Below are 25,657 nucleotides of genomic sequence, written 5' to 3' on the forward strand. Positions count from 1 at the left end.
AGATAAAACCAAGCTGTATTACGCGTTTCACACAGTTCATGGGCGAAAAAGTTGAAGACATTTCAAAAATTAGTTCCCGCGTTCATTTTAAACGTTATACCTACTTCGGAATCAAATCTCGACAAACATATGATTACGGCCTAAAAGCCAACTGTCAAAATCCACTTTGAATAGAAATTCCAGACAAACCGTTACTAGTCGAACACAGTTCACTACAGTTTATGAAAGAGAAAACTTTTCTCTTTCGTTTACTACCAACACAGATAACAGACGTTTAGGCTAGAACAAAATGTCTTCAAAAACCTGTGTAAACTTTCAAATTGATATACGTTGAAAATCCGTGTTTCACTATTGCCATCTGCGCAACTGTTGGCTACACGTGTTTGACAGCTGCACTCTAACTGCATTGTAGTGATCACTGCGCCATCTGCAAACGTTTGCCAAACATGTTTCAGACATCTGATTTATTCGGAATTTCAGTAGCGGGTATTTACACACGATTCAAATCGAGCCTAAACGTCTGTTATCTGTGCTACCAACATCTGTGATTGGCGTGTAACGGTTTGTCTGGAATTTGCATTCAAAGTGGATTTTGACAGTTGGCTTTTAGGCCGTAATCATATGTTTGTCGAGAAATAAAAGTTGGCTAAAATTTCTTCGACTGATGTCTTCAAAACCGTCATTGGATTACAACCTAAACTGTCTTGGTAAGCTAGCAAAACTTAACTGTAAATTTGGCCCTCTCAACTCACAAATAAACATTGTATTTTTGAAGTGAAATTTCCGCTCAGCTAGTTTATGTCAGTGGAATGTTATTTAACTTTTGTTGAATTCACAAGTCTACATGAAATTGTTTATTCATTACACCTGAAGTCCTTCACGGATATTGGAATATGCATTGTTCTTCGGTGAGAATTGCATTGTAAATCGATTGCATTGTACGCAGCTCGCCTGGGTTCTATCCCCAACCCCGCACATAGGGTTAGAGATTTTTCTAACCCGATAAAAGAGGTAAATGACCCTAATACTACGTTCACACTACAGAGTTAAAACATGTTATAATAATTGGCAACAAGAAAAATATCATCAAGATAGCGTTAAAACACGTTTTAACTCGTAGTGTGAACGTAGTATAAGCACAGGGAACAGACGTCCATCTTCAGCATTCAACTTGTGTAAAATCTCTAACGGTTTCGAAGGTAGTTGGAATATCCAAACCAGGTGCGCTACTGTCGTTATGTTTTTTGTGGCTGAGTTCGACAGAATTGACAGCGGTTATTCCTCTACCCAGTCAAACTAATCCGGAACCGATTCGGACTTTCAGCATGAATCCCAGCTCAAATGCATCAACTGATAGAGTCGGAATCGGTTGTTTTCTTTGAGCAAGATTCCATACTGAATCCATTCAGGATTTCGAACCGGTTCCGGAATGGATTTGACGAATACCCGAACAGAAAGTAATATCGAAATTGATCGTAGAAATGTTGAATTTACAACAGTTTTATTTGTTAACAACAACTTTTCTTGTAACATCAATTTACTTATGATGCAGTCCTTCATGCCTCTAAAATCTACAACGAAAAAACAATGTAAATCGATGTTTTTGATTTCAGAATGCATGGGAAAAGATCAATTTTTTCATTGTTACATCCCTTAACGACCCCCCTTTTTCCATGTAAAAACCGAGTTTACAATGAAATTGGATGTACAAACAACAAATGTGATTATATTTCCATTGTAAATTTTCCAGAATAACATTGTTTTTCGTTGTAATGTAACAATAAAAAATGCTGTAATACCGTTATGCATTTCTATTCGGGTAGTTGGGATAGGTTGGTGTGGCGGCGCTAGTGTTTATCGAATATTGATTCAAATGTTTACACACGTTTTTTAAATATTTTTGTTTGATCATGGATGTCTGTTCTCTGTGGTATAAGGTTACAACCTCAATAATCAAAAATTTAAAAAAAATACTTGGCTTCATATTCACTGCGGCATATTCCCTGACAAGTCTGCTAGCGTTCACAAATGCTGCAAGGGATGCACAACTGAGACTCCGTCAATGGCGCCAGAATATCTCCAGGCCTGACAACAACATGAAAGTAAACATTATTTTTTCATGAAAAAATATGAAAATTGCTCAACATTTGTATTAAGACGAGTCTTTGTTTTATTGAAAATTTAGATTGATTGTTTTATTTACGTGACTTCAAATAAAGAAAATTTATGTGGTTTTCGTTTGAAGCGAAACTGAGTCATTTTCTAACCCCAACTGCTGTTAAAATGTATGAACTGACAGCGGTTGGGGTTAGAACCTGACTCAGTTTCGGGTTCAAGCGAAATCGCCATTAGAGTGACATGTTTTAGTCCGACTTGAACCTTCGTTCGATCCTGTTACAAATCTTGATAGCTCCTTGTTTACCTAGAGTTTTTCAACAACAACAGTCTGTCACAAGCCTATATATTTCGCTCGATCAGTCTTTCTCAAGACTACTTGTTTTTTACAATCAGTCTTTCTCAAGACTACATACTTTTTCTACTAACTCAATCAGTCTTTTTCAAGACTTAAACGTTTTTCAAGAATAATTCAGCCTAAATAAATATTTAATTATTCCAACATGTCTGGGTCCTCTTAGAAAGGCCGCATGCCAAATATTAAAAAGAAGCAAGCAAACCCAATTGATTGTAGCAACTCATTCGATGTTTTATCCGAATGTGAAGCAGAAGAAATTGGTAATTTTCCTCGCATTGTGCGTAATGAAAATGAGATAAAACATCAATCTGCTCCGCCGATAACAGTGATAATCTCCGACTTTAGAGCCCTTAGAACTGAGCTTTGTCGTCGAGTTATAGCGGATGACTTGATTGGCCACGAATGACTTTTACTGTATCTTACGGAGAAATTAGGTGCCATCCATATACCACGTGAACAATTTAGGGGTTGATAGAGGTCGCCAGGAAGTCCAAGCTTGTCCACGGTAATGGGGAATGGGAAAAGTCCACGTAGATTTTTCGTTATATTTTTGACTTTTATATGATATTGAAACAAATTTTTATCGTCATTGGTGTGAGCGCTTACCTTCAGTGGGCCTGCATGTGTGCAAATCGAAAACATCGATCACAACTATCATAAAAAAATTGAAACAAATCGTACGAAAAAAATCCGAGAGAAAAAACTTTTGCCTGAATCACTTGATTCAATCTTCTGTACCTTGGTCTAACCCAATAATTTTGGATTTGAAAGCTTGTGGTTGAAATTACGAGCCAATTCAAGAATCCATAGGTTACTTCAATTTTGTGTTATTATCACAGAGAACAGACATCCATGATCGAACAAAAATATTTAAAAACGTGTGTATGTGTGTGTGATTCGAAATCCTGAATGGATTCAGTATGGAATCTTGCTCAAAGAAAACAACCGATTCCGACTCTATCGGTTGATGCATTTGAGCTGGAATTCATGCTGGAAGTCGGAATCGGTTTCGGACTAGTTTGACTGGGTAGAGGAATAACCGCTGTCAATTCTGTCGAACTCAGCCACAAAAAAACATGATGACAGTAGCGCACCTGGTTTGGATATCCCAACTATTGTTAGAGACTTTACACAAGTTGAATGCTGAAGATGGACGTCTGTTCTTTGTGTTATTATGATGAATCCTTCAAGAGGGCGTCTGGTGTGGTGGGAATAGTCTCCCGCAATCTCGGTGGCCACGCTCACAGAGAATAGAAAGAGAGATACGTATATTATGAAGCCAAAAATACCTTATTGAGCAAACCAATCGTGCAATGTAAATAAACATTACTTATGCCTTAGTTGGAGGAGATAAGTATTGTACAATGTATATCCACCAAAAAAGAAATTTTAAATTTTTGTCAGCATTTAGTTAAATCGTGATTGTAAGGTGCAGTCTAGAGCATACGTATTAATAAAAACAAGCTGATGGCGCTTACCGAGACCCTACGTTGTGTCCTTTTTGTTCCTCGCCAGAATCTGTCCGGCGTCGTGATGGCGGTAACTGGGCTAATCACCCTAACTGCAGTGCAAGGCAACTCACCGGCGAGAAGATGCAACAGCGACGGTAGGAAGCAACAGAAAACAGCAGCAACAGAGCAGAAGCGGATAACAGCGGGCAACACAAAACGTTAAATCACACACGTTCTAACGAAAGAAAACTTTATTCCGTTCTGAACTTTCACTTTACTTGATAATTGTACAACTAGTAATAAACTCAGAAATTTTGCTGATCTTGTTCGCATGCAGGTTTAATTAAGACTGTCTGATGATCCCGACCGATCGATGCACGAAGGCGATGATCGCAAACCGGGTTGCCAGAAGGGCTATAGAAACTGGCATAACTCTACGGCCGTTAGCACCATTAGCATGTGAAACGCAATGCTGCGTATTACGGTTGCCAACATTTCAGTACGGTACAACATACTCGCCGCCTTGAACGATTGTGTTCAACATAGTAAACGTAAACAATAAACATTATAACTTATAGCTAGGCAAAATAAATTTTCACTTCTTATAAACTAACACTTTTTTCTAATTTTCAGCTTATTCTAGTGGTGTATCCGGACTCCGTTGGGCCGGTTGTGGGTTGTTGGCCATCGTTAAACATCCTTCTGCTTCTGGGGCTGTCGTTGTGCACGGTAACAGACAGATTTTTGTAATCGGTCGAGTGATGATACCGCGGTCAGTACGAAGTGATACAACTCGCGTAAGTTGATCCTTTCCTGGCAGGACTGATTCGATGCGAGCGAGTGGCCAACGAATTGGTGGTTGCAGATCGTCAACGATGATGACTAGTTTGCCAGGGATAATTTCGTCGTTCCGTATCCATCGTCTCGTGTCTTTTTGTAGCTCCTGCAGGTACTCTTTTCGCCAATAGACCCAAAATTGCTGCACATGCATCTGCAGCTTTTGGTAGTGGTCGAGTCGGTTCGCAGGTATGTTCCGTAGGTCTGGGTCGGGCAGGGCATGCATCGATGATCCGATGAGGAAGTGGGCAGGTGTCAAAGCGGCTAAATCATTAGGGTCTTCTGTCATTGGAAGCAACGGTCGCGAGTTCATAATTGCTTCGATTTGGGTAAGAATCGTGCACATTTCCTCGAACGAAAGTCGACTTGAACCCAGCTGTCGGAACAAGTGTTTTTTCGCTACCTTTACGGCCGCCTCCCACAAACCGCCAAAGTGGGGGGCTTTAGGGGGTATCAAGTGCCAGGTAATTCCTTCTGCGGTACAGGCAGAAGATATTTCTTCCTGCTGGGAACGATTTTGAAGCATGGTAAACAGTGCAGATAGTTCATTCTTAGCCCCTTCAAAATTCTTCCCGTTATCTGAATGAATGTGCGCGGGCCGGCCACGCCGGGCAATAAATCTTCGCAACGAACATAAGAAGCCTTGGGTGGACAAATCGCTAACCAATTCTAGGTGGACTGCTTTGGTCGCGAAGCACACGAAGAGGCACAGGTAGGCTTTAGCAGGTGCGGCACGTTTGTGAATTGGTCGAAGGTACAATGGACCCGCATAATCCACACCTGTGACACTGAATGGACGACTGGGTATTACTCTTGGGGCTGGCAATTGACCAATTTGCTGCTGGGCAGGTACCGGGTTGAGGCGTGTGCAACGAAAACAATTTCTGACGACGCTGCGTATTAGCTTGCGGCCTCTCGGGGGCCAAAATTCCTCTCGAATCGCTGTCAGCAGTAGACGCCCGCCGCCGTGGAATAGTTTCCGGTGAAAATGTTCGACGATGAGGCGAGTTAGCGGATGATTGGTAGGAATTAAAGCGGGGTGCTTTTCTTGGTAGGGTAATTGCGTCAGATTCAAACGACCTCCCACTCTCAACACTCTCTCTGGGTCTATAAATGGGCTCATCAAGTGAAGGGGGGAACGCTTCGAAACTGAATTGCCTTCCTCCAATTGTTTTATTTCTGCAGCAAAATCGTCGTGTTGAGCCAAACGAATGAGAAGCATTTTGGATTTTGTTAGTTCGTCGACGGTAAGTGATCGGTCGATGGGAGTCGGTGGGGGCTGCGTGCGCACTTTGGCTCGGGTATTGGTGACGAATTTCATACAGTATGCAACGATGCGAAGAAGGCGATTGTATGATGACCATCGTAGAAACCAAGGGTGCACTGTCGGTGTTACTTGAGCGACAACGACAGTTGTTTTTATTTCCAGTACCTCTTGTGGGACACCTGGAGGTATCGAATTGGGCCAATTTTGCAGGGAACGTGTTAACCAACTAGGGCCGTTAGTCCACAAATAGCTTTTGAGGAAATCTTCGACAGACATACCGCGCGAAACCAGGTCAGCTGGATTTTCTCCTCCAGGAACGTGTTTCCATCGGCATCCGTGTGTGTACTGCTGGATTTCTGACACTCTGTTGGCAACGAACGTGGGCCATACGTTTGGTGGAGATCGTAGCCACTGTAGAGTGACAGCTGAGTCGGACCAGAAATAGGATGCTATTATGTTGACGTCGATGGCCTTTTTGATGTGGGTGTGCAGATGAGCAGCTAGCACGGCAGCACACAGTTCCAATCGAGCGATGCTGATTCGCTTCAGTGGGGCGACGCGTGACTTTGAAGCCAAAAGCTGGATCCTCACTCTTCCTCGTCCATCTTCACAGCGAGCGTACGTGCATGCACCGTATGCGGATTGGGAAGCATCTGCAAAGGTGTGCAGTGGAATAGATGAGCCGGGTAATAAAGCATACCTGTCTACACGGTGCTCCGAAATCTTTGCCAGTTCTCGATGGTAGCTTTCCCATTTAGACTTGATGGGTTCTGGTACAGGATCATCCCAGCCGCAGGATAGAAGCCACAGTTCCTGCATCAAAATTTTCGCTCGGACGACGACAGGGGCGATTAATCCAAGAGGGTCGAATAGTCGTGCTATGTCGGAGAGAATCGTTCGCTTTGTCGGGTGTTCATCGCTGTGTCGAATCTGTGAGTCGAAACGAAGGAAATCAGCTTCGGGCTCCCAACTAATTCCCAATGCCTTAATGGTTTCATTTGGACAAAAGTGCAAAGCGGATTGCATGCCAATCTGATCATCGGTGAGACCTTGCAGAACTTCGAGCCGGTTAGAGGTCCATTTACGTAGTGCGAATCCTCCCTTTTCCAATAGTTCAGCGAGCTCTATGCGAAGACGGATTGCTTCTTCCACGGTTTGAGCTCCACCAATAAAATCGTCCACGTAGAAACCCTTTCTAAGTGCTGGGCCAGCTGCAGTGAATGTTCGACCTTCATCTTCTGCCAGTTGCTGGAGAGTTCGTGTTGCCAAGTAAGAAGATGGACCGAGACCATACGTAACAGTGAGTAGTTCGTATGTCTGGACTGGAGACTGGTTTGAAAATCGCCAAAGGATGCGCTGCAAAGGAGAATCGTTGGGGTGAACAAGTACCTGTCGGTACATTTTGGCTATGTCACCGACCAGGGCGATCGGAAAGGTACGAAACCGCAAGATGATGGTCAAAAGATCGTCTTGTACCACAGGACCCACGCAAAAAGCTTCGTTTAGAGAGAAGCCGGTAGAAGTTTTGGCCGAGCCGTCAAATACGACCCGAACCTTGGTCGTCGTACTTGCTTCCTTAATTACGGGGTGGTGGGGCAGATAGTAGGCTTGAGAGTGGTGTTCGTCGTCCGCTTCGACCAGCCGCATATGGCCGAGGGAGAGGTACTCTCGCATAAACAAATGGTATTCATCTTTTAGGTTTGGATCTCGTTCCAAACGCCTTTCAAGTAGTCCGAAACGGCGTTGTGCAGTGCTCTTCGACTCTCCTAGCATAACGTTAAAGTCTGGTTTACGGGGATACCGAACGATGTATCGTCCTGTAGGATCACGGGATACGGTTGATTGATACAACGATTCACAGTGCCTTTCTTCAACAGAGTAGTTGTCCTTGGTAGTCAGCTCTTCAGTTTTCCAGAAACGCTCTAGACTGTCCTCCAAAGAAATCATCGAAACAATCACAGAGGTGGGTGACGTCACTTGTATAGGGGAATTTTGGTTTGTCGACCCAGCAACAATCCAGCCGAAGACACTGTCCACCAGTAGAGGAAGGTTTCGGCCCAGCTGCAGGCGTGCAGCACTCGGGAAGAACGAGTAGAAATGTTTGGCACCTAGCACCATGTCGATTGGCTGACTCTCGTTGAAAGACGGATCTGCAAGAAATAAGTCCTTCGGAATGTGCCATTCTTTTGTTGATATGGTTTGCGATGGAAGGTTCGCCGTTACTTTGTCCATCACAAGAAAGTCGACGCTGCACGAAAAATCACCCTTTCTAGAAAAAAAACATGAGCGAAAACGGATTCACGTACTGGCTTTGAAAGTTTGCCGGCCCCTTGTACTGTGACGTTCACATTCTGCCTTCGAAGACGTAGAATATGAGCCATACGATCTGTGATGAGGTTCGGTTGCGATGCGCTGTCGAGAAGCGCGCGCGCTAGATGCTCTTCACCGTACGCATCGATCACCTTAACGATCACGGTGAGAAGGAACACGTTCTCACGGTACTGCTGGACAGTGGCACTGACTTCAGTTTGCGGGATGCTCTCAGTAGCAGCAACTGTTGATTGCGTAGACGGTTGTGCTGCAGAAGACCCACTGGGCTGCGAAGAAGTCGAAGCGGTTGTAGCTGGAGCGGTATATGTACCCTCATTGTTGAATCGACTGGAACCGTCGGGCTGTTCAGAGTGGAGAAGAGTGTGATGACGACGGCTGCACTTACGGCAGTTGAAATTGGATGGACAATTGCGGGCAATGTGATCACCTTTCATACAGTTGTGACACAGACGTTTTGATTTCACAAACTGCTGACGTTCACTCGGCGAAAGTTGGTTAAAACGCTGACATCTCATCAGTAAATGGGACTGGTTACAGAGGACACATTTCTCACCAACATGTGTTACTGGTGAACTCGCTGTGGAGGCACAAGAAGAGAGACGAAGCTGTGAATGGAATGTTCTCTTCGACGAATGAGCTGGTGGACCAGAAGCGGAATGCGAATCAGCAGTTTGATGGTTGACTGAGATCGATTCCAGTACTCGAGTTCTTCGTTGCAAAAAATCTATGAGACAAGTGTAATCCGGATTGTCGACGGTAGATGCATGGTCTTCCCATGCCTTCAAAGAGTCATCGTGTAGACGCGTGCATAGCAGATGCTCCAAAATGGTACTCCAGGCGTCGGTTGGTTCTCCCAGTTGTCGAAGAATCTTGGTGTGACGTTCAAATTCGTCCACCAACCCGTGAAGCGCAGCAGCAGACTCCTTCTTCATCCTCGGAATGTCCAACAGTGCCTGCAAGTGACGCTTCTTCAGCAAATAATCGTTGGAATACCTGCTTTCTAAAGTTTGCCATGCTAAAGAATAGTTCGCAGAGCTGATACCGATCGATTCAATCAACTGAGCAGCTTCCCCCTTGACAGCTGCCCTCAAATAGTGGAATTTCTGAATATCCGGGACCTCAGAGTTTGAATGAATCAATGCCAAGAAAGTATCGTGGAATGCAAGCCATTGCATGTAATCACCATCGAACTCAGGCAACGAAATTGTTGGCAGCTTGATACCAGAGAGAGTGGAGGATACACGAGAGGGTTGAGGGCTCCGATCGTTAGGAAGAGGAGACAATTTTGAAATAAGACATGCTTTTATTTTAAAGAGCCGGGGCTCGAAATCAGCACGCACAGCAGCATGCTCGACCTTACCATCTTCGTTGGTTTCGTTGTCCTCCAGTTCCGCTTGAACGGTCTCCAAATTATTCCAAATTCCGTTCAAGTACTCCAACCTCAAAGGTACCTGCGATTCGTCACGAAGAGCGTCGTACTCCACAGCAAAAACCTCTGCCCGACCCAGAGCAGCAAGCAGTGTAGCTCTCCGTGACAGTAGCTGGCTTCTATTGTCGACCTCCGCCATCTCGAATAGCGGGAATCAGGAACGTGGCTAACCAGGAACAGTAGATCGACCTGCACAATGAAAGACCACAGTAGACCCACAGGAGGGGTGGTAAATACTTGGAAAGAGGCTCACCTTTTCCAAGGCAAGTGTGTGCCTTGTATATTTATTCAACCAACAGGAACAGTACAGTACCGTCCGCACTGGTAGGTGAGATGATGATCCGAAGCAGCGCTCAAAAAACCAGCGAAAACTCAAAGGAATATCCAGTTAGCAGCAACAGCAAATAATTCGGTTTCGCAAAGATGAAATCACGTTGAAAACCACGGCTAGGCACGCCACGGAAGTGTCGGAAGATGCCACTGCAGCAACAGTACAGCTCAGCAGGCGGATTCACCACGGCTAGGGACGCCACAGTGAACAATGGTCCTATTCTAATCCCGATCGTTGAACAATGGCGCTTTGAGGCCAACACTATGGCGCTTTGTGGCCAGCACAATGCCAATTCCGCGATCAATTGAAGCGATTGTTGATCCGGAACAATACGAATCGGGCATGCAATAAAGAAAAAGAAATCTAAAGGGTACCTGCGATACCCGCAACACAGATTGGACAGGTAATTACCTTGTATCCAATTAAATCGAGCCTTGGATTTAATTTTGGCAGCAGCATGCGATGATCCAAAACTTTCCTTCCCTTTGTCAAGGGAATCAAAATGGCGACGTCCAGTGAAAGGCTCCGCACGTGGTCCGAAACAGATCCTGGTCACGGCACCAAATGATGATGGCGCTTACCGAGACCCTACGTTGTGTCCTTTTTGTTCCTCGCCAGAATCTGTCCGGCGTCGTGATGGCGGTAACTGGGCTAATCACCCTAACTGCAGTGCAAGGCAACTCACCGGCGAGAAGATGCAACAGCGACGGTAGGAAGCAACAGAAAACAGCAGCAACAGAGCAGAAGCGGATAACAGCGGGCAACACAAAACGTTAAATCACACACGTTCTAACGAAAGAAAACTTTATTCCGTTCTGAACTTTCACTTTACTTGATAATTGTACAACTAGTAATAAACTCAGAAATTTTGCTGATCTTGTTCGCATGCAGGTTTAATTAAGACTGTCTGATGATCCCGACCGATCGATGCACGAAGGCGATGATCGCAAACCGGGTTGCCAGAAGGGCTATAGAAACTGGCATAACTCTACGGCCGTTAGCACCATTAGCATGTGAAACGCAATGCTGCGTATTACGGTTGCCAACATTTCAGTACGGTACAACACAAGCTTTAGAATTATTTCATCTCTTTGTGTCTGAAGTGCACACCGTTTGCTAAACAAATCTAACGATCATCATACGGTTTTTTTTCAAAATATAATAGGAGTCATATAAAGTGCAGCCTGTAGATGCAATTGCCCAAATGCTAGTGTTGAAATCAGAGATGATTGTATAGAGATGCGCGAAGACTGAAGCCAAAAGTTCCAATCGAACCCAAAACAACGGTTCCAAACGAGCAATGTAAACAAATATGGCGTATTTAGGAAGTAACTCGTGGGGACCCGGTCAACGTGGCAAGCAGAAAGCAAAAGTTAAGCAAAGCGAAATTGATGCTGGCAGAGTTTCTGCGAGCATTTTGCGCGATTTGTGCGAGAATTCTGGCAACGAATTCGCTCAAACGCAACGACCGTTTCTGACAGAAACGGTTAAACCAACCGATGCTGCTCACTTTTATCCAGAATCCAGTAAGAAATGTACGGCCAAGATCTCTACACGTTGCCTGCCACATCTTTGTCAGATGTTTTGCTCGATTCGTGCTAAGTTCTACCAGGTAGGAATTGCCAGGATCTTTTTGCACAGTTTATGTCCGAGTTATGCCAGGGTTTTACTCGGTTCCTGTCAAAATTTGCCAGAAAACGCGAGCGAAACCAAGTTCGCCCTAGCTCAACTAACCCGACAGGATACGCGCAGAAATCTGACAGGGCTGCCAAACCAAGACTTACAGAAATCTAGCAGAGCGGTCTCTGCCAGAAAATTTGCTCACTGGGGAGTATCGAGTTCAAAACGAGCAATGTAACCAAATATGGCGGATTTAGGATGTAACTCGTGGGGAGTATTGAGATTGAAATTAAAAGAAATGCATGTGTACTACTACTCATCAAATTCTAAGAGTAACTAACATAATAAAGGCAAATATTTCAGAGGGTTATTCCACTGGAGCTGCTTTCGCCAGTGTTAGGCACAAATGATTAATTGTCAAAATATGGGACTTCGACTTGCAAATTTACATAATCAAGATAATTAAAAATTATGTTATCCCTTACAGGTATCTTATCAGAATTGTAAATCTAATAATCTACCCTTTAAAGCAGGCTTCTCTCAAGGGTCATGCGTCGCTCCAATTCTATGTAATATTTTTACTTCTGTTATTCCAAATCTACCCGCAGCATATAAAAAGTCACTTTTCTGTGATGATATTAGCATCTTTGCCACAGGTAGGGGTCTGCGAATTATCTGCAGTCGACTGCAATGAAGCTTGAATATTTTCAAGGATTACGATGAAAAAATGGTAAATTTCCACTAATGCGGTAGAAACACAATTGATTGTGTTTCCGCATAAGCCAAGAGCTTCTTCTCTTAAACCAAATAACCATATTATTAAATTTAACGGTTTGAATTTAACGTGGTCAGATCAATACTTGGGTTTGATTTACAATAAAAAAAGCTTACTTTTAAGGTTTACATCGAAAGAATCCAAGCGAAATGCAACAAATATATAAAATGTTTATACCCTGTTATAAACAGGAATTGATGGCTTTGCTTAAAGAACAAACTATTAAGCTCGACCCCTGCCAGCAGAAGACAAAAGATTAGCCTGTAAGATTTTAAGCCTGTTTCTAAAGACCCTTCCACTTCTAGTTTTCCGATCTGTATACTTCACATCCTTGCTCTCACTTGAGTACTATGGCTTTAATTTTTCATAGCTTCCCCTACCCAGTAATCTCTAGTTAATTGAATGTCAAGTTTATTTATAAACAAATATTTAGACCGAAAATGTAATATACAGTGCCAATTTTGGCAAGTTGTTGTGCTACTAGGAAGAAATCGCTTTGAAGGATTCAGAACAAAATGATTTTAAAACATTCTCCCTGGTTAGCACAAAAGAATTGCACAGACTCACAAACATAGAAACATTAGAAATTATGACGAACAGTATTATAAGCATTGTATCATTGCAATCACCAATTACAACGATTAGCTCTTTTTATATTTTATAAGTTCATTTATAGGATTTGTCATGCTCTTATTCCTGATAAGTAGCCTTATAACTTCCTTCCTACAGCAAAAATCACTTAACTGAGAAAGCATATTATATCCTAATGATAACTAACAGAATCATGTAAACAATAGCGATGAAAAGTCGCCACTGGTGGCTGAACACTCAATGTATTGAATTAGAAATGAAATGCAAACTAAACAATATTTTCAAATAAAAAACAAAATATAAAAAATAGAGGTCTATTTATTTAGAAGCAAAGATATTGAAACCATTTTAAACGCATTAGGACCACTTCTAATTCGAAGGATTTCTTTTCGTGTGCAATGAATACGAGGTTTGCAGATTCATTCACTTGTACTCATTTGTCCAAGCATCTTCATCGGGGGTAATTCTTATCCTTCTCGGCATTGGGACACCATAAATCTCATACAGCAACGAATTTCCAACATGCTGGAAAAATCTGACATAGTTGTCATATCTATGACTGAGTTCCTCCCACAGCGGCAGTATTGGTTTCGATTGCTGCCGCTCCATAAGCTCTTTTTCGCTAGGTGCAGCATTCATAGATTTATTGGCATACGTGTACACCATAGATGATGGAGTCTGACTAGTAGTTTTTACATGATGAAATGAGGATTGAATATCTTCCAAACGTTGCCCTTTAAAAAGACGCGTTGGTTCGGTGTTATTACTATAAGTGTACTCAATACTTCCATCCAATACTGTCAATGTGACATTGGTCATTTCAGGAACAATGTAGTTGTCTAAGGTAAATCCCGGAAAGTCGGCGACAAATAAGACATCAGAATTATTACTCCAAGAGTGAACATCCTTCGTTAAGGCAGTGATCATCGATCGCATTTCGGTGAGTTCGTGGAGAAGCGGTAACAACCAGTCTGCGGTTCTGAATGGTGACCATTCGGCAGACAAAACATCTACGTTGGGGTTGAAGATACGCTGCAGAAAACGACCATTGAGACTGCACCAGATATCGAAGTAGATGGAAAAATTGGTAAACAATCGTTTCTCGGCATTATATTCCTCACGCACATTCCGATCGATACATTGAGCAAATTGATAAGCCATATCCGCGTGCTTGGTCCATCGATCGTTGTCTACGAAGGCATACGATTGCAGATATAGAGTTTGATTTCTGAGGTTATCTACAACCTTTATGGATATTAACACGGTGTCCCAAGCGTGGACCATCATGTCCCATGAATAGCCGTAGAGGCCGTTCGTCCAATTATTATAACCTTTGGTGATGAAGTGTGAGTATGGTATAAACAACTGTAATCCACAGTAGATGATCATCATGGATACTACGATTTTCTTCTTTTTTGGTTGATCTTCAATTAATTTCGGGTTTGGCTTTTTGTTGTTTTCCGATAATTTGTCCTGATTCCAAGACGATAATCTCTTCCATACTAAGCGAGGCCAACTAGCGCTGTAGTAGAGGGGTAATTGCGTTAGGCATGTCCACGGAAACATTCCGATGTGGAAAAGTCGAGAGTTCATCAGATGAAATGCACTGGCAAATAGTGTTGCGACTCTACGTGTTGGAGCATAGATCAAAAAGAATACGACCGATGTGTCAAAAATGCATCCAAACCAATGGACGATGAGCAAATCTGTTAGGTTCACGCCGATAATCATTCTGAAAAATGAAAACAAAGAAAAATATTTAAGCGGTTCATGTATATTTAAAGAAAGCACTTGGTCTGAGTATTGGTCTGCTATCATTTGCGATATCATTGTTGTTCCACAGATAACAGACGCTTGGGCTCGATTCGAATTATGTGTAAATATCTGCTACAGCAATTCCGAATAAATCAAACGTCTGAAACACGTTGGCCAGCGTTTCTGTAGCTGGCGCAGTGATCGATGCAATACAGTTGGAGTGCAGCTGTCAAAGACGTGTCCAACGTTAATCAATTTGGAAATTCACACAGGTTTTTAAAGAAATTTCTAGCCTAAATGGCTGTTATCTGTGTTTATACCGTACTCGCTTTGTAGCAAACAGTGAATTGGCTATATTTTCATACCATGCCCAGATGAGAATAATATAGAATTAAAAGTGTGATATACATACCTAAAAGGTGAAAACACCCAATGGTAGCCCAAATTAGTCATGGCATATCCTGAAAGCCATTCGGCGCACATTTTCTTCAATCCGGCAATAAAATACAATATAAAAAATTGATATTTCAATATAAAATAATTCCAAAACGGAACTACGGGCTGCAAAGTTCTATCTCGATATGCATCCAGTGATCTATAACACGATAAAGGGAGATTACTAATGTGCTAAGTGATGAAGTAGCATTTGATAATTTACAAATATCGATTTGCACCAGTAAACAGGAACAGTGTACCGAGTAATCCATAGAGATAGCTGTGGTTATTCCATGCACTTTTGTCTAGCAGAAACACGTACCAATAACTAATCACAAACATTGAGGCGGTCAGACGGAACCGATACCCCAGCATGATCCCCAAAGATCCAAGCCACATTAGCAAATAGACTATTCCCATTCTTGGATAGCTCATCGGCTCCATGCCATTGATGAGGGGAAATGTACATCCATTTGGATCACCCCACCGGTAATCCAGATCGCCTCCTCCGCGCTCTTCGGGAATGTCTATTAGCATCATCAGTCCGAACAGCACTCTCGCCACTCCCAGAGCTGCAGCATCCGTTGGACGGTACATCAGGGCGATGAACTGGTCAAATGATTGCAAACATCTCATATCGTGGCCGCAATACTTATGGAATAGGCGAGGAACGTTTAAAGTAAACGGGGAGGAAAATAGTTTTATTGGTTCATATTTGCCACGCATTATCACTGCCGATTGATTTACTCTCGTAGCCGGGGATCATTTACCAAGAAAATTGGTTTCATTGTTAGTGCGATGGTTAGCTGAACGATGCACAATGTCCTATTCATAACACAACTTTTGAACATTTACTAACATAGATTTGCATTCCTCGTGAAATGATCTAATGGCCTACATTTTACGGCTGCACGTTTCGCGCATTTTAAGGGATTTACATAATCTTCACAATTTATATGTTCAACTGATTTCCTTTCGTAATAGTTGCAATTTTTCTCCGAATTTCAACTTGGTTTGCGAATCGTTTTTCCCAAAATTGGTTTTGCCGGACAGAGGACGTGAACTGACTAAAAGCAATAGCTATCTCCGTTTTATATGTGCAAGGATGCTGCGATACTGGACTCCTCAAGGAGCTCTTGTTCTGCGCATGTCCAAATTTAATAGAACAATTCAGTAGATGAAGCAATGAGAATATATTACAAATAAATAGATATTCCAGCATATCAATAGAAATGCCCAATTTCCAATGTGTTTTACTCAACTGGACCGTAAAGGTAACGAATAAAAATTAAAAAATGATAAGATTGAAAACAACAGTAAGGTTACTTCCAGAGGTAGTATTACCAAATTTATTTGGATATTTTGTGCGTTAAAGGCAATTTAAAGCTTTCCTTGCAGCTAAAAGAATAAATTGAATTCTTTTATGCTATATAGTTCTTCAAAGGCACTTGAAAGAACCGTTTCGAATTACTAGATGGACAGATGCAAGATGGACTTTCCACTTCTTTCAATTCGGTCGAGAGTTTATCATTCGAAAGCCCTTATAATTGCATTTGAAGCATTGCTTGGCGGAGAAAAAACTCTTCAAAGGCTATGCACCCCATGTAATTGCCATGTGAAGTCACGGAAGTTTTTACATGTAACGATGGGTAAAGAACACCCATCCGATCTTGCCTCAATAGTTCGTTCATACGCGTTCGATTGGGATTTTGCTTCGGGCATAATTCTTGGAAACGCTCAAATATAATATTTCAACCTTAATCATTGAAATGTTTACGCTTAGAAGTAAAATGAATGTTGCCAACTAATAAACTTTTTCATTAAGGTTAAACAGAGAAATGGACAAGAATCGTAAACGAAAAAAGCAGTTTTTTCCACACCGTTTGTTAGATCTTCATGAACATCAATCAGCCTATGTAGAATATTGTTACAGTACTGCTAATTTATTTTCATGAAGATCTAACAAACGGTGCGGAAAAAACTGCTTTTTTCGTTTTCGATTTTTTTCCGTTTCTCTGTTCAACCTATTATTGATATTTTGCTTTGATTTACACACTCCCAATAACTTCGAATTGTTTTTAGCGTGGTTTGTATATATTTCGCGAACCGTGTATTCGTTTCACTTACCTAAGAGCTCAAGTGATACATCAACATGATAATTTATGCCTGACGTTCATTATGAAAATCGTCCATTATTCCTCACATATGTTATGCCTAATGTTCGTATTCCTAATGGAGTAACCCGTACTACTTCCATGTCTTCTGTAATGTCCCAAATTCAATGTGGACCATTAAACGTACTTTTTATAATACATAGTTTCAAATTATTATTAACCTCATTACTGCGAAATAAATCAATTGAATTATTATTATTATTTATTTCGTTTATTTGACCCGGCTCATAGCGGTAGCTTAACGGAGCCGTGGATCTTTTATGTGTTTACAATATGTAAAAAATAAAAATAAATATTATTGTTTGTCCGTTGGATCTCGTGCGCGCAACTTTTTATTGCGAGCGGAGACCTTCTTTCGCGGCTCGCCTACTGCGTCATGGGGACCGTTTAATTCTCTCCTGTCCTCCACATCAAGGTCATCATCGTTAAAAGTGCCTTGGTGCTCGCGACCAGATGTTCTTTCCTGCTTCTTGCACTTACGGGTGACCAATGTAAATCCGTCGTCATTCTTATTATCTTCAATACCGATGTTACTTACAGTTGTTTCAGGGGTGCTGGATGCTGCTTTGGCAGTTGTCAATATGGACTGAACAGCTGCCACAAATTTGGCAACCGTTTGTGGTTCAGGTATTGGTATTGAAAATTCTTTTTTGGGTTGGTTTGCCGTGGATGCGTTGGCAATCGGTAGAGATGCATTCTCCTCTGTATGTTCCGCGCAAGGTTGTCCGTGGTGCGCTGTCTGATTACAATACTTGCACGTAGGAGTTTGCCCCTCATGGGTGCATAACGTAGTTTGATTAATAGTAGCTTCGTAGGTTTTGAGTTTTATAGTCAAGTGGGAGGGGATAGGTCTTTCGATCCGCATCCTCACCACAAGAACACCGTTAGGTGTACCCGGGAAGAAATTTCTCCACGTATCACGTGTAACAGATTCCACTTCTCCGTATTGCGACATGTATTTTGCGATTAGATCAGGAGGGGTACGTGGTGATAGGTCATGTAATTTTACATCTGCATAGTCTTTTTCTATATACACGGGAATCTTAATTCCAACTTTATCACTTTCAGCCACGTGCTTCAAGTTGTTCTACAAAACGAAACGTTCGGCTTGTGCTAACGTGTTGAATGATATGAGCACTACATTGCGAAGATGATGATACTGTAGATACATAACCTCCTTGAGCTTTAATTGCATCTTCACCTTCAGCAGGTATTCCACTTCACGAAAACTCAATCTTATTGAACAGAATTTAAAGTCAACGACCGCTGTGTTGGGTCGAAGCAGAGATTTTTCGTCAACTTTACTCATGATGGCAAGAATAACTTAAAAGTTTCCTTTGTTCTCGAGACAATGCACACTAGATCGAAAGGTTGCTAGTTGTTGTTCACTTGGTGCGATTGTACGTCTGACTTGGGCAGAAGTAGAAAGTAGACTTGTGAAATCAATTGAATAAAGATTCTGTCAAATTTCGGAACGTGGCGTGTTAATTGGTCGTTAGTCGTGTTTTTTTTCATAACGTTAGATCTTTCATCCATATTTCGTGGTAGTTCTTTCAAGACTGCCTTGAATGGTCTATCTGTCTGGAGATCATACGAATACTATTTCTATAATTACTTAGTGAGAAAAACGATAACAGCTCAGTTCGAGAGACTCTGAAGTCGGGGATCACTATCACTGTTACTGGTGGAAAATATTGTGTTTCCTTCGCAGTACGATTTTTAAATTCATGACAATTTTAAAAATTCATGACAATTATATACAAGAATACAAATCAATATTCGAGTTGTAAAATTTTGTAAAAGAATAAAGGTCAAAAGAAAAATTACAGTGTGTCCACCCTGTTTTTTCAGTATAGCTTTTTTTTTCGTTCAAGCAAACTGCATCAATTTTTCAGTTTTTATTTTAAAACTTAATCCATGATGTTTCTCGAAATTTCGAAACCCTGATGCGATTCGTTCGTTTGTTATGGCAGTTTAAGTGAAAAAAGTGGTGTCCCACATTTATACGTTCACCCTACTATTTTTTGGATAACTTTTTCTCTATTCACACAAACTGCTCCAGATTTTCAGCGTTTATTTTAAAGTTTAACCAACGATTTTTCTTCAAGTTTGGAAACACTGGTGCTTCTTGTTTGTTTGTTATGGCAATTTAAGTGAAAAATGTGTCCTTATTTATCCTTTGATCCTATTTTCTCAGATTAACTTTTTTTTCAGTCAAAAGTACTGCACCAAATTTTCTAAGTTTATTTTAAAGCCTAATTTACGATGTTTCTCAAAATTTGGAAACTTTGGTGCGTTTTGTTTGTTTGCTATGGCAGCTTAAGTGAAAAAAGTTGTTCCTGCATTTATACGTTCACTAAGAAAAAATATAGTTTTGCCCAAAAATGAGTTATTCAAGTAAATATCCGGTAATAATCAACACTACATTTATCAGTCAATCGAATTCCCATCATTTTCGAGAACAAGTTTCATTCGCTTCGGCATTTAATCATTACGATTTTCTATATTTCTTGCTCTAAGTTTGTTTTAGAATGATTTGATTGCTTTCTTGAGCTTAACAACTGACGAATACTGCTTCGCGGTGTCATACACATCGGAGGTCATTCAAATATCGCTTTCTCCAGACGTTATCCCGATTGAAAATGTTTCGAGTATGATGGTTCGTGATGTATATGACAACGCGAAGCAGTATTCGTCAGTTGTAAAATTCAAGAAAGCAATCAAAGCATTCCAAAACCAGCTTAGAGCAAGAAATATAGAAAATCGTAATGATAATGCCGAAGCGAATGAATCTTGTCCTCAAACATGATGGGAATTCGATTGACTACTACATGAAGTGTTAATTATTACTGGATAATTACTTAAATGATGCATTTTTTGGGAAAGCTTCCAAATTTGGAAAAACTTCGTAAATTAGGCTTCAAAATAAACTTAGAAAATTTAGTGCAGTACGTTTGACTGAAAAAAAGTTAATCTGAGAAAATAGGGCGAACGGATAAATAAAGGATACATTTTTCACTTAAATTGCTATCACAAACGAACAAGGTGCACCAGGGTTTCCAAACCTCGAGATAAAATCGTTGATTAAGCTTTAAAATAAACGCTGAAAATCTGGAGCTGTTTGGGTGAATAGAAAAAAAGTTATCCAAAAAATAGTAGGGTGAACGTATAACTGTGGGACACCACTTTTTTCACTTAAACTCACATAACAAACGAACAAAACGCTCTAGGGCTTCGAAGTTTCGAGAAACATAGTTGATTAAGTTTTAAAACAAACACTGAAAATTTGGTGCAGTTTGCTCGAATGAAAAAAAAAACGTTATACTAAAATAACAGGGTGAACGTATAAATGTGGGACACACTGTATTATCCTCAGGACCAGTGATCGGCGGTTTGAGACTTAGTTTGAAATGAAGGGTTCGCACTACGTGTAGGTAATTTTATCTAATCTGTTTGTTTGTTGTTTCAATATTCAGTTTCTGGTAAGTATTACCGTTTTTGTCTATGTTGGCCAGTGTGAAACGCCGCCAAATGAGGTTATTTTTGGTATACATAGATGTATTGAGAACCGTCGGCATAAATCACAGGTTTATTGACAGAATACTAATAATAAACACAAAGAAAACAAAAATGAGAATGTACATATAAACTTTTAAATGATACGACTGATAATACTGAACAAGCAACAATGCGTGGTCAATCAATGATACTGATCTCAAAGTTTTGTAATATTCTTGAAAGCCTATATAAAAACCCATATAAAATGATATTGATTCAAACACTGACCCTGGATTCCATGTGAAAATCCTCCGGAAGCTCCGTGTCGAAATGCATCATTCGGGTGTTTGCTATCTGTTAATAAAAACGATGAGGAGGTTTTATACCTGCTGGAGAGAGAGAGAGTTGACCCTCTACTGCCCAAATTTTTATTTTCCTTCAAAAAACATAAGTAGTCTGTTTTTATGATTAGAAAACCGAAAAACATATTGCCGGTTGACGAAAGTTACGGGTTTTCAGTTAAACCTCAAAACATGTAACCCGTCAAAAGGCGGGGTTGGGCAGCTAGGCCAACAAAAATTAAAAATATTGTTTTTCTCGCTAATACATTCGAGATGGTTTCTTTCTGGGATGAACATCGCGGAACCATGCCTAGTTTCACATGTCTGTGAACTCAGTATTCGATTTGCAGTATATTTTTCAGGTGATCCCATTGGATCGAGGCGGACGCCAAGTTCATCTTATCTGGTGTTCGAAGCAACAGCTATGCTCGCGTCGAAATGGAAAGATAGTGATCAGTCAGGAATATTAATCAACAATTGTTGGTTCGATTAGCCGGGTTCTATAATTTCCGCAATCAGTGTGTCCAATAAAAACCGTAGATGACTGCAAAAGTAATTGCATTGTTCATTCATCGCAGCCTTGATTTAATTTCCGGATTCACACAAACAAGTGGTCTTAAGAACCCGATCCCGCAATTCTCGGACCCGGTTGGAAAGTTTCCGCAAGTTAAAATGCTTAATATTCATTGATCATCGAGTTGGTGTAATTTGACATGACATTACAGTAATATTAGGTGCAAATATTTTATATGAGCTGCGCTTTTCGAATATCTTTTCTCTACAATGCTCTATGCCCTAGACATTTCAGGTTTTATGGCACTCTTGAAGCCCTCCTTAAAACTTAGATTGTAGTAGTGCGATAAAACTAAAAATGCTACTTGGGTGGAATAGGTCTTAGGACGTCCTAAAAATTCACGAATTTTTATTTTTCTCAGATTATGTTAAGACTAAGATACACTTCGAGCTAGAAGTTGTATGAGTATTGAGTATTGCTCGCGTGGCCCTCTGACAGACCCCACGGGATTTCTTTGTATAGCAAGAGCCGGTTTTCTGACCTGGCCAATAAGTAAAATTGAGAAAACCAGAGCCAAAACCACATATATTTTAAAGCCATAAGTTTTTCGAAGACGCAAATGTTTTTTCGCCCAGTTACCCGGGTAACAACATGGCCAACATCGCCTTTTGGCGGGGTAAGTTCTTCAACCCATAAGTGTAGTTTCAAGTTAGTACAAGACCAAATTTCAATTCTACGGCAGAGTACTGCTGTAAAGTAACTTACCAATAATTTTTATTTTTGTGAAAACTCCAAGATGTGTGATAATTTTCCAATTGAATTGTACTACCTTCCTTCAAATTTCCAACTTTCAAATCAAATATCATTTTATATCATGATTTCAACAAGCAGACAATGTATTTGTAGGATAGGTGGGAATGTTTTGAAGAGGTTTTAGAGGGGGTTGACAACACAAAATAGTGTATTAAAGATTTTACAGCGATTCTACTGAACCCCGCCAAAAAACGGGGTTGGGCAGCAGAGGGTTAAAACAAATTAGTTTAGGGAAATCGAAATGTCAAAGGTCTTCGTACTAATATTTATACCAATTTTAAATGTAATGCGGTATGCTACGTTCGACTTTATGTTCTGCACAGTTCTTTGGGGCCCCAGAAGAACAAAAAAATCGCTGTTTCCGAAAAAAACAATATTGCGTATCTTTTCTAAAATCCACTCAACAATCCAAAAGTAAGATGAGTAAAATTTGTTAGTCTTGGTCGAGTTTCAACATGTCCTTATTTTGCTCTCAGCCCATTTGGTAACCATATGTAATAAACATTACTATTCCATCCGATTGGATTGCCTTACAGACGGGAAATGTGAAGTTGAGTACATTTACCGCAGCATATTTGCTGACGATGCTGCTAGCGTTGACAAATGCCGTAACTTTAAGCAAATTCCCGTCAAGGACAAATCTTGATTTGCTTCATAAACTAAGAGAAGAGAAATCACAAAATAAGTCAGGATAAGTGTGTCATTTTCAAGTGCACAGTAAATTATTGTTCAAAAATCGAACTGAAAAAGAAAGCCTAAGAAAACTCCAAAGGGGCGCAAAACTAAGACTCCGCCAAATGCGCTAGAGAACCACGCTACTCTGAAGCCTACCCCAAACCAAAATTAATTGAAAAGAAAAAGAAAACTTAATGCTGACTAATTTAATTAAATATTCAATAATAATATTTTTGGAAGTATGTATAACGATTACTTCATGGAGAATCTATTGTTTTAGGCATCATAAGGGCTTTTGGAATTGTGGGAATTGAATCTTATAACTGATCTCTAAACCTAGGTCCTATAGTTGTTTTGAGCTCTTTTTTGAAGAGATGTTCATGGATTAGGGACAACGTTTCAAATAGGAAGCGAAGTTTGATTAAGTTGATTGCCTATAAACATCGAAAAATTGCATACATTTCAATATTTGCTAAAATGTTTATTTTTTGGGAATGCATAGAGTTGAGATAAGAACTCAATGTGATTAACAACGACAATAATATGTGGAAAAGCAGAAAATGATGAAAAATGACGTTTTCCGTTTGTCTCTTGCAGATCAGGATCGGTTGTTATGAGCAGTTGATTTTTGTTGTATTATCAGTTATATAAATAGCCTCTAGACAGGTTTTTTTTGTTTTGATTATAGAGGTTTTAACCTTAGGGTTATTTGCCTCTTTTCGGGTTAGATAAATCTCTTTTGGAAAAATCTCTAACACTATGTGCGGGATGGGGAATCAAACCCAGGTGAGCTGCGCACAAGGCAATCGATTTACCAACTACGTCCGTGCCTCGACTAGACAGGATTGAAAATAATAAAGATTTCAGAATATTTCAAGTTAGTGCCTATTATTGATGTATATTTGAGTTATAAATTGAATGGTGGAATAACATTTGTTTAAGAGGATTCATTCTGGAGTTATGAGCATTCATAGTGCAGAAATGTAAAATTAATGCGTGAAAATAATTTTTTTTCTGTCACGATCACATTATTTCGAAACTATCACTATGGATGTTTAGTATCTTTGAAGAATGTTACAACGTAAAGCAGTACCTATTCTAATAAAATTATTTTTGGCGGTTAATCCTCCTAGAAGTAATATACAAAGTATTTAGTTTTCAAACAAATTTAGTTAGAAGTTTAATGGTTTCAGAAAAGTTTTCGAAAATGCTATTTAAAAAAAAACTTTGTTGAATGAGGCGGGAAAGCGTAGTGGTAAATCGACAAGGTGTACGCAGCTCACTTGGATTCAATTCCCAACCCTCGCACATAAGGTTGGAAATTGTTCTAACCTAAAAAAGAATCGACAGACCTTAAGGATTCTATCAGGAATCAGAATATATTGGCTTAAATGGCACGTTCCCCGTATGTAGTCGGGGATTTGTGCCTTAAGGATCCTAAGGTTAAATCAAAATGAAAAAAAAACATTGTTGAAGGCATTCCATGACCAATTTGTCTTCAATAATACTCCGATTCTCCGTGTATTCAGAATATCGAAATATACTAGACTATATATGAGAGTAAACCTAAACTATTTGGGAAACTTTACTTATTATGCTCGAAAACACAATATCGTCCACAACTTCTACAAAATAAAATGCTGTGCAGCATAAACACACTCGTGAATGTATCTCACATTACTAGAGGTACACAACGAGGGACCGTGCCATATGTCGAATAGAAACGGAGAATAAAGGACTCCGCCAACTAACTCAGGACTCCATCACGCTCGTGAAAATATAAGCATTTTCAATGTCACCCTGGTCGTGCCTTATACAAAATCTTTTCTTTTGATCAAATGCTTGAACATTGTTGAAACACTTCAGATCTAAGCGACTAGAAAAATATTTATTGAATTTACTAAAACATGTTTTTTTAAAATCAACTTGGAAAACAGTTTTTTCTCATGTTCACTTAACTATCACCAATTTTCGAAACCATGTAGTGAAATCGACACTAACGGAAATGCATCGCAAGATTTCTGTAATCGGTACAAGCTGACACTACATGTACGAGGAACAGTCAATTATGTCGGAGATAACGAGTTGAATCAACAAAACACCAACGATAGCGAAACACCCGTATATCACAGCAATAAATGTAATTTATGCGTATCGGATCTTTGCCTGGATCTATTTTGGTGTGATTGCGTGAAAACTGTTGTTTTTGCTATTTCTCTTTCATTTTTATTTTATTTTTTCCATGGTAGTTCAGCTCTCGTATGGTTGGTTACCTTGCTTGTCATGTGCACCGTAGGGTGATTCATAATTTTGATTTCGTTGAAACGCTGGATGTTCGTCGTAGTTA

At 40.3% G+C, this 25,657-nt stretch overlaps 2 protein-coding genes across 2 annotated transcripts; both read right to left on the bottom strand.

The window, feature by feature from the left end:
• Positions 1-4,558: 4,558 nt before the first annotated feature.
• Positions 4,559-9,927, bottom strand: LOC131688200 (uncharacterized). The gene is made up of 2 exons (XM_058972371.1): positions 8,480-9,927; positions 4,559-8,297 (listed from the first exon to the last, which is right to left on the bottom strand). Exons 1-2 carry the CDS (start codon positions 9,925-9,927, stop codon positions 4,559-4,561), a joined length of 5,187 nt encoding a protein of 1,728 aa, XP_058828354.1.
• Positions 9,928-13,450: 3,523 nt separating this feature from the next.
• Positions 13,451-16,376, bottom strand: LOC131691260 (vitamin K-dependent gamma-carboxylase). The gene is made up of 3 exons (XM_058977533.1): positions 15,519-16,376; positions 15,273-15,455; positions 13,451-14,837 (listed from the first exon to the last, which is right to left on the bottom strand). The coding sequence occupies exons 1-3, from the start codon at positions 16,019-16,021 to the stop codon at positions 13,529-13,531; spliced, it is 1,995 nt and encodes a 664-aa protein (XP_058833516.1). The 5' UTR covers positions 16,022-16,376; the 3' UTR covers positions 13,451-13,528.
• Positions 16,377-25,657: the final 9,281 nt, after the last annotated feature.

The sequence above is a fragment of the Topomyia yanbarensis genome, chromosome 3 (assembly GCF_030247195.1).
Source record: "Topomyia yanbarensis strain Yona2022 chromosome 3, ASM3024719v1, whole genome shotgun sequence".
Classification (NCBI taxonomy): Eukaryota; Metazoa; Arthropoda; class Insecta; order Diptera; family Culicidae; genus Topomyia; species Topomyia yanbarensis.

Bases quoted from the DNA above. Each gene is read 5' to 3' on its own strand.
- LOC131688200 (XM_058972371.1), bottom strand. From the start codon at position 9,927: ATGGCGGAGGTCGACAATAGAAGCCAGCTACTGTCACGGAGAGCTACA. The intron at 8,298-8,479 runs GTACGGTGAAGA...TTTTTTTTCTAG, and splicing joins ATCGTTAAGGTGATCGATGC to AAAGGGTGATTTTTCGTGCA.
- LOC131691260 (XM_058977533.1), bottom strand. From the start codon at position 16,021: ATGCGTGGCAAATATGAACCAATAAAACTATTTTCCTCCCCGTTTACT. The intron at 15,456-15,518 runs GTAAATTATCAA...ATCGTGTTATAG, and splicing joins ACTGGTGCAAATCGATATTT to ATCACTGGATGCATATCGAG. The intron at 14,838-15,272 runs GTATGTATATCA...TTCATTTTTCAG, and splicing joins TGGGTGTTTTCACCTTTTAG to AATGATTATCGGCGTGAACC.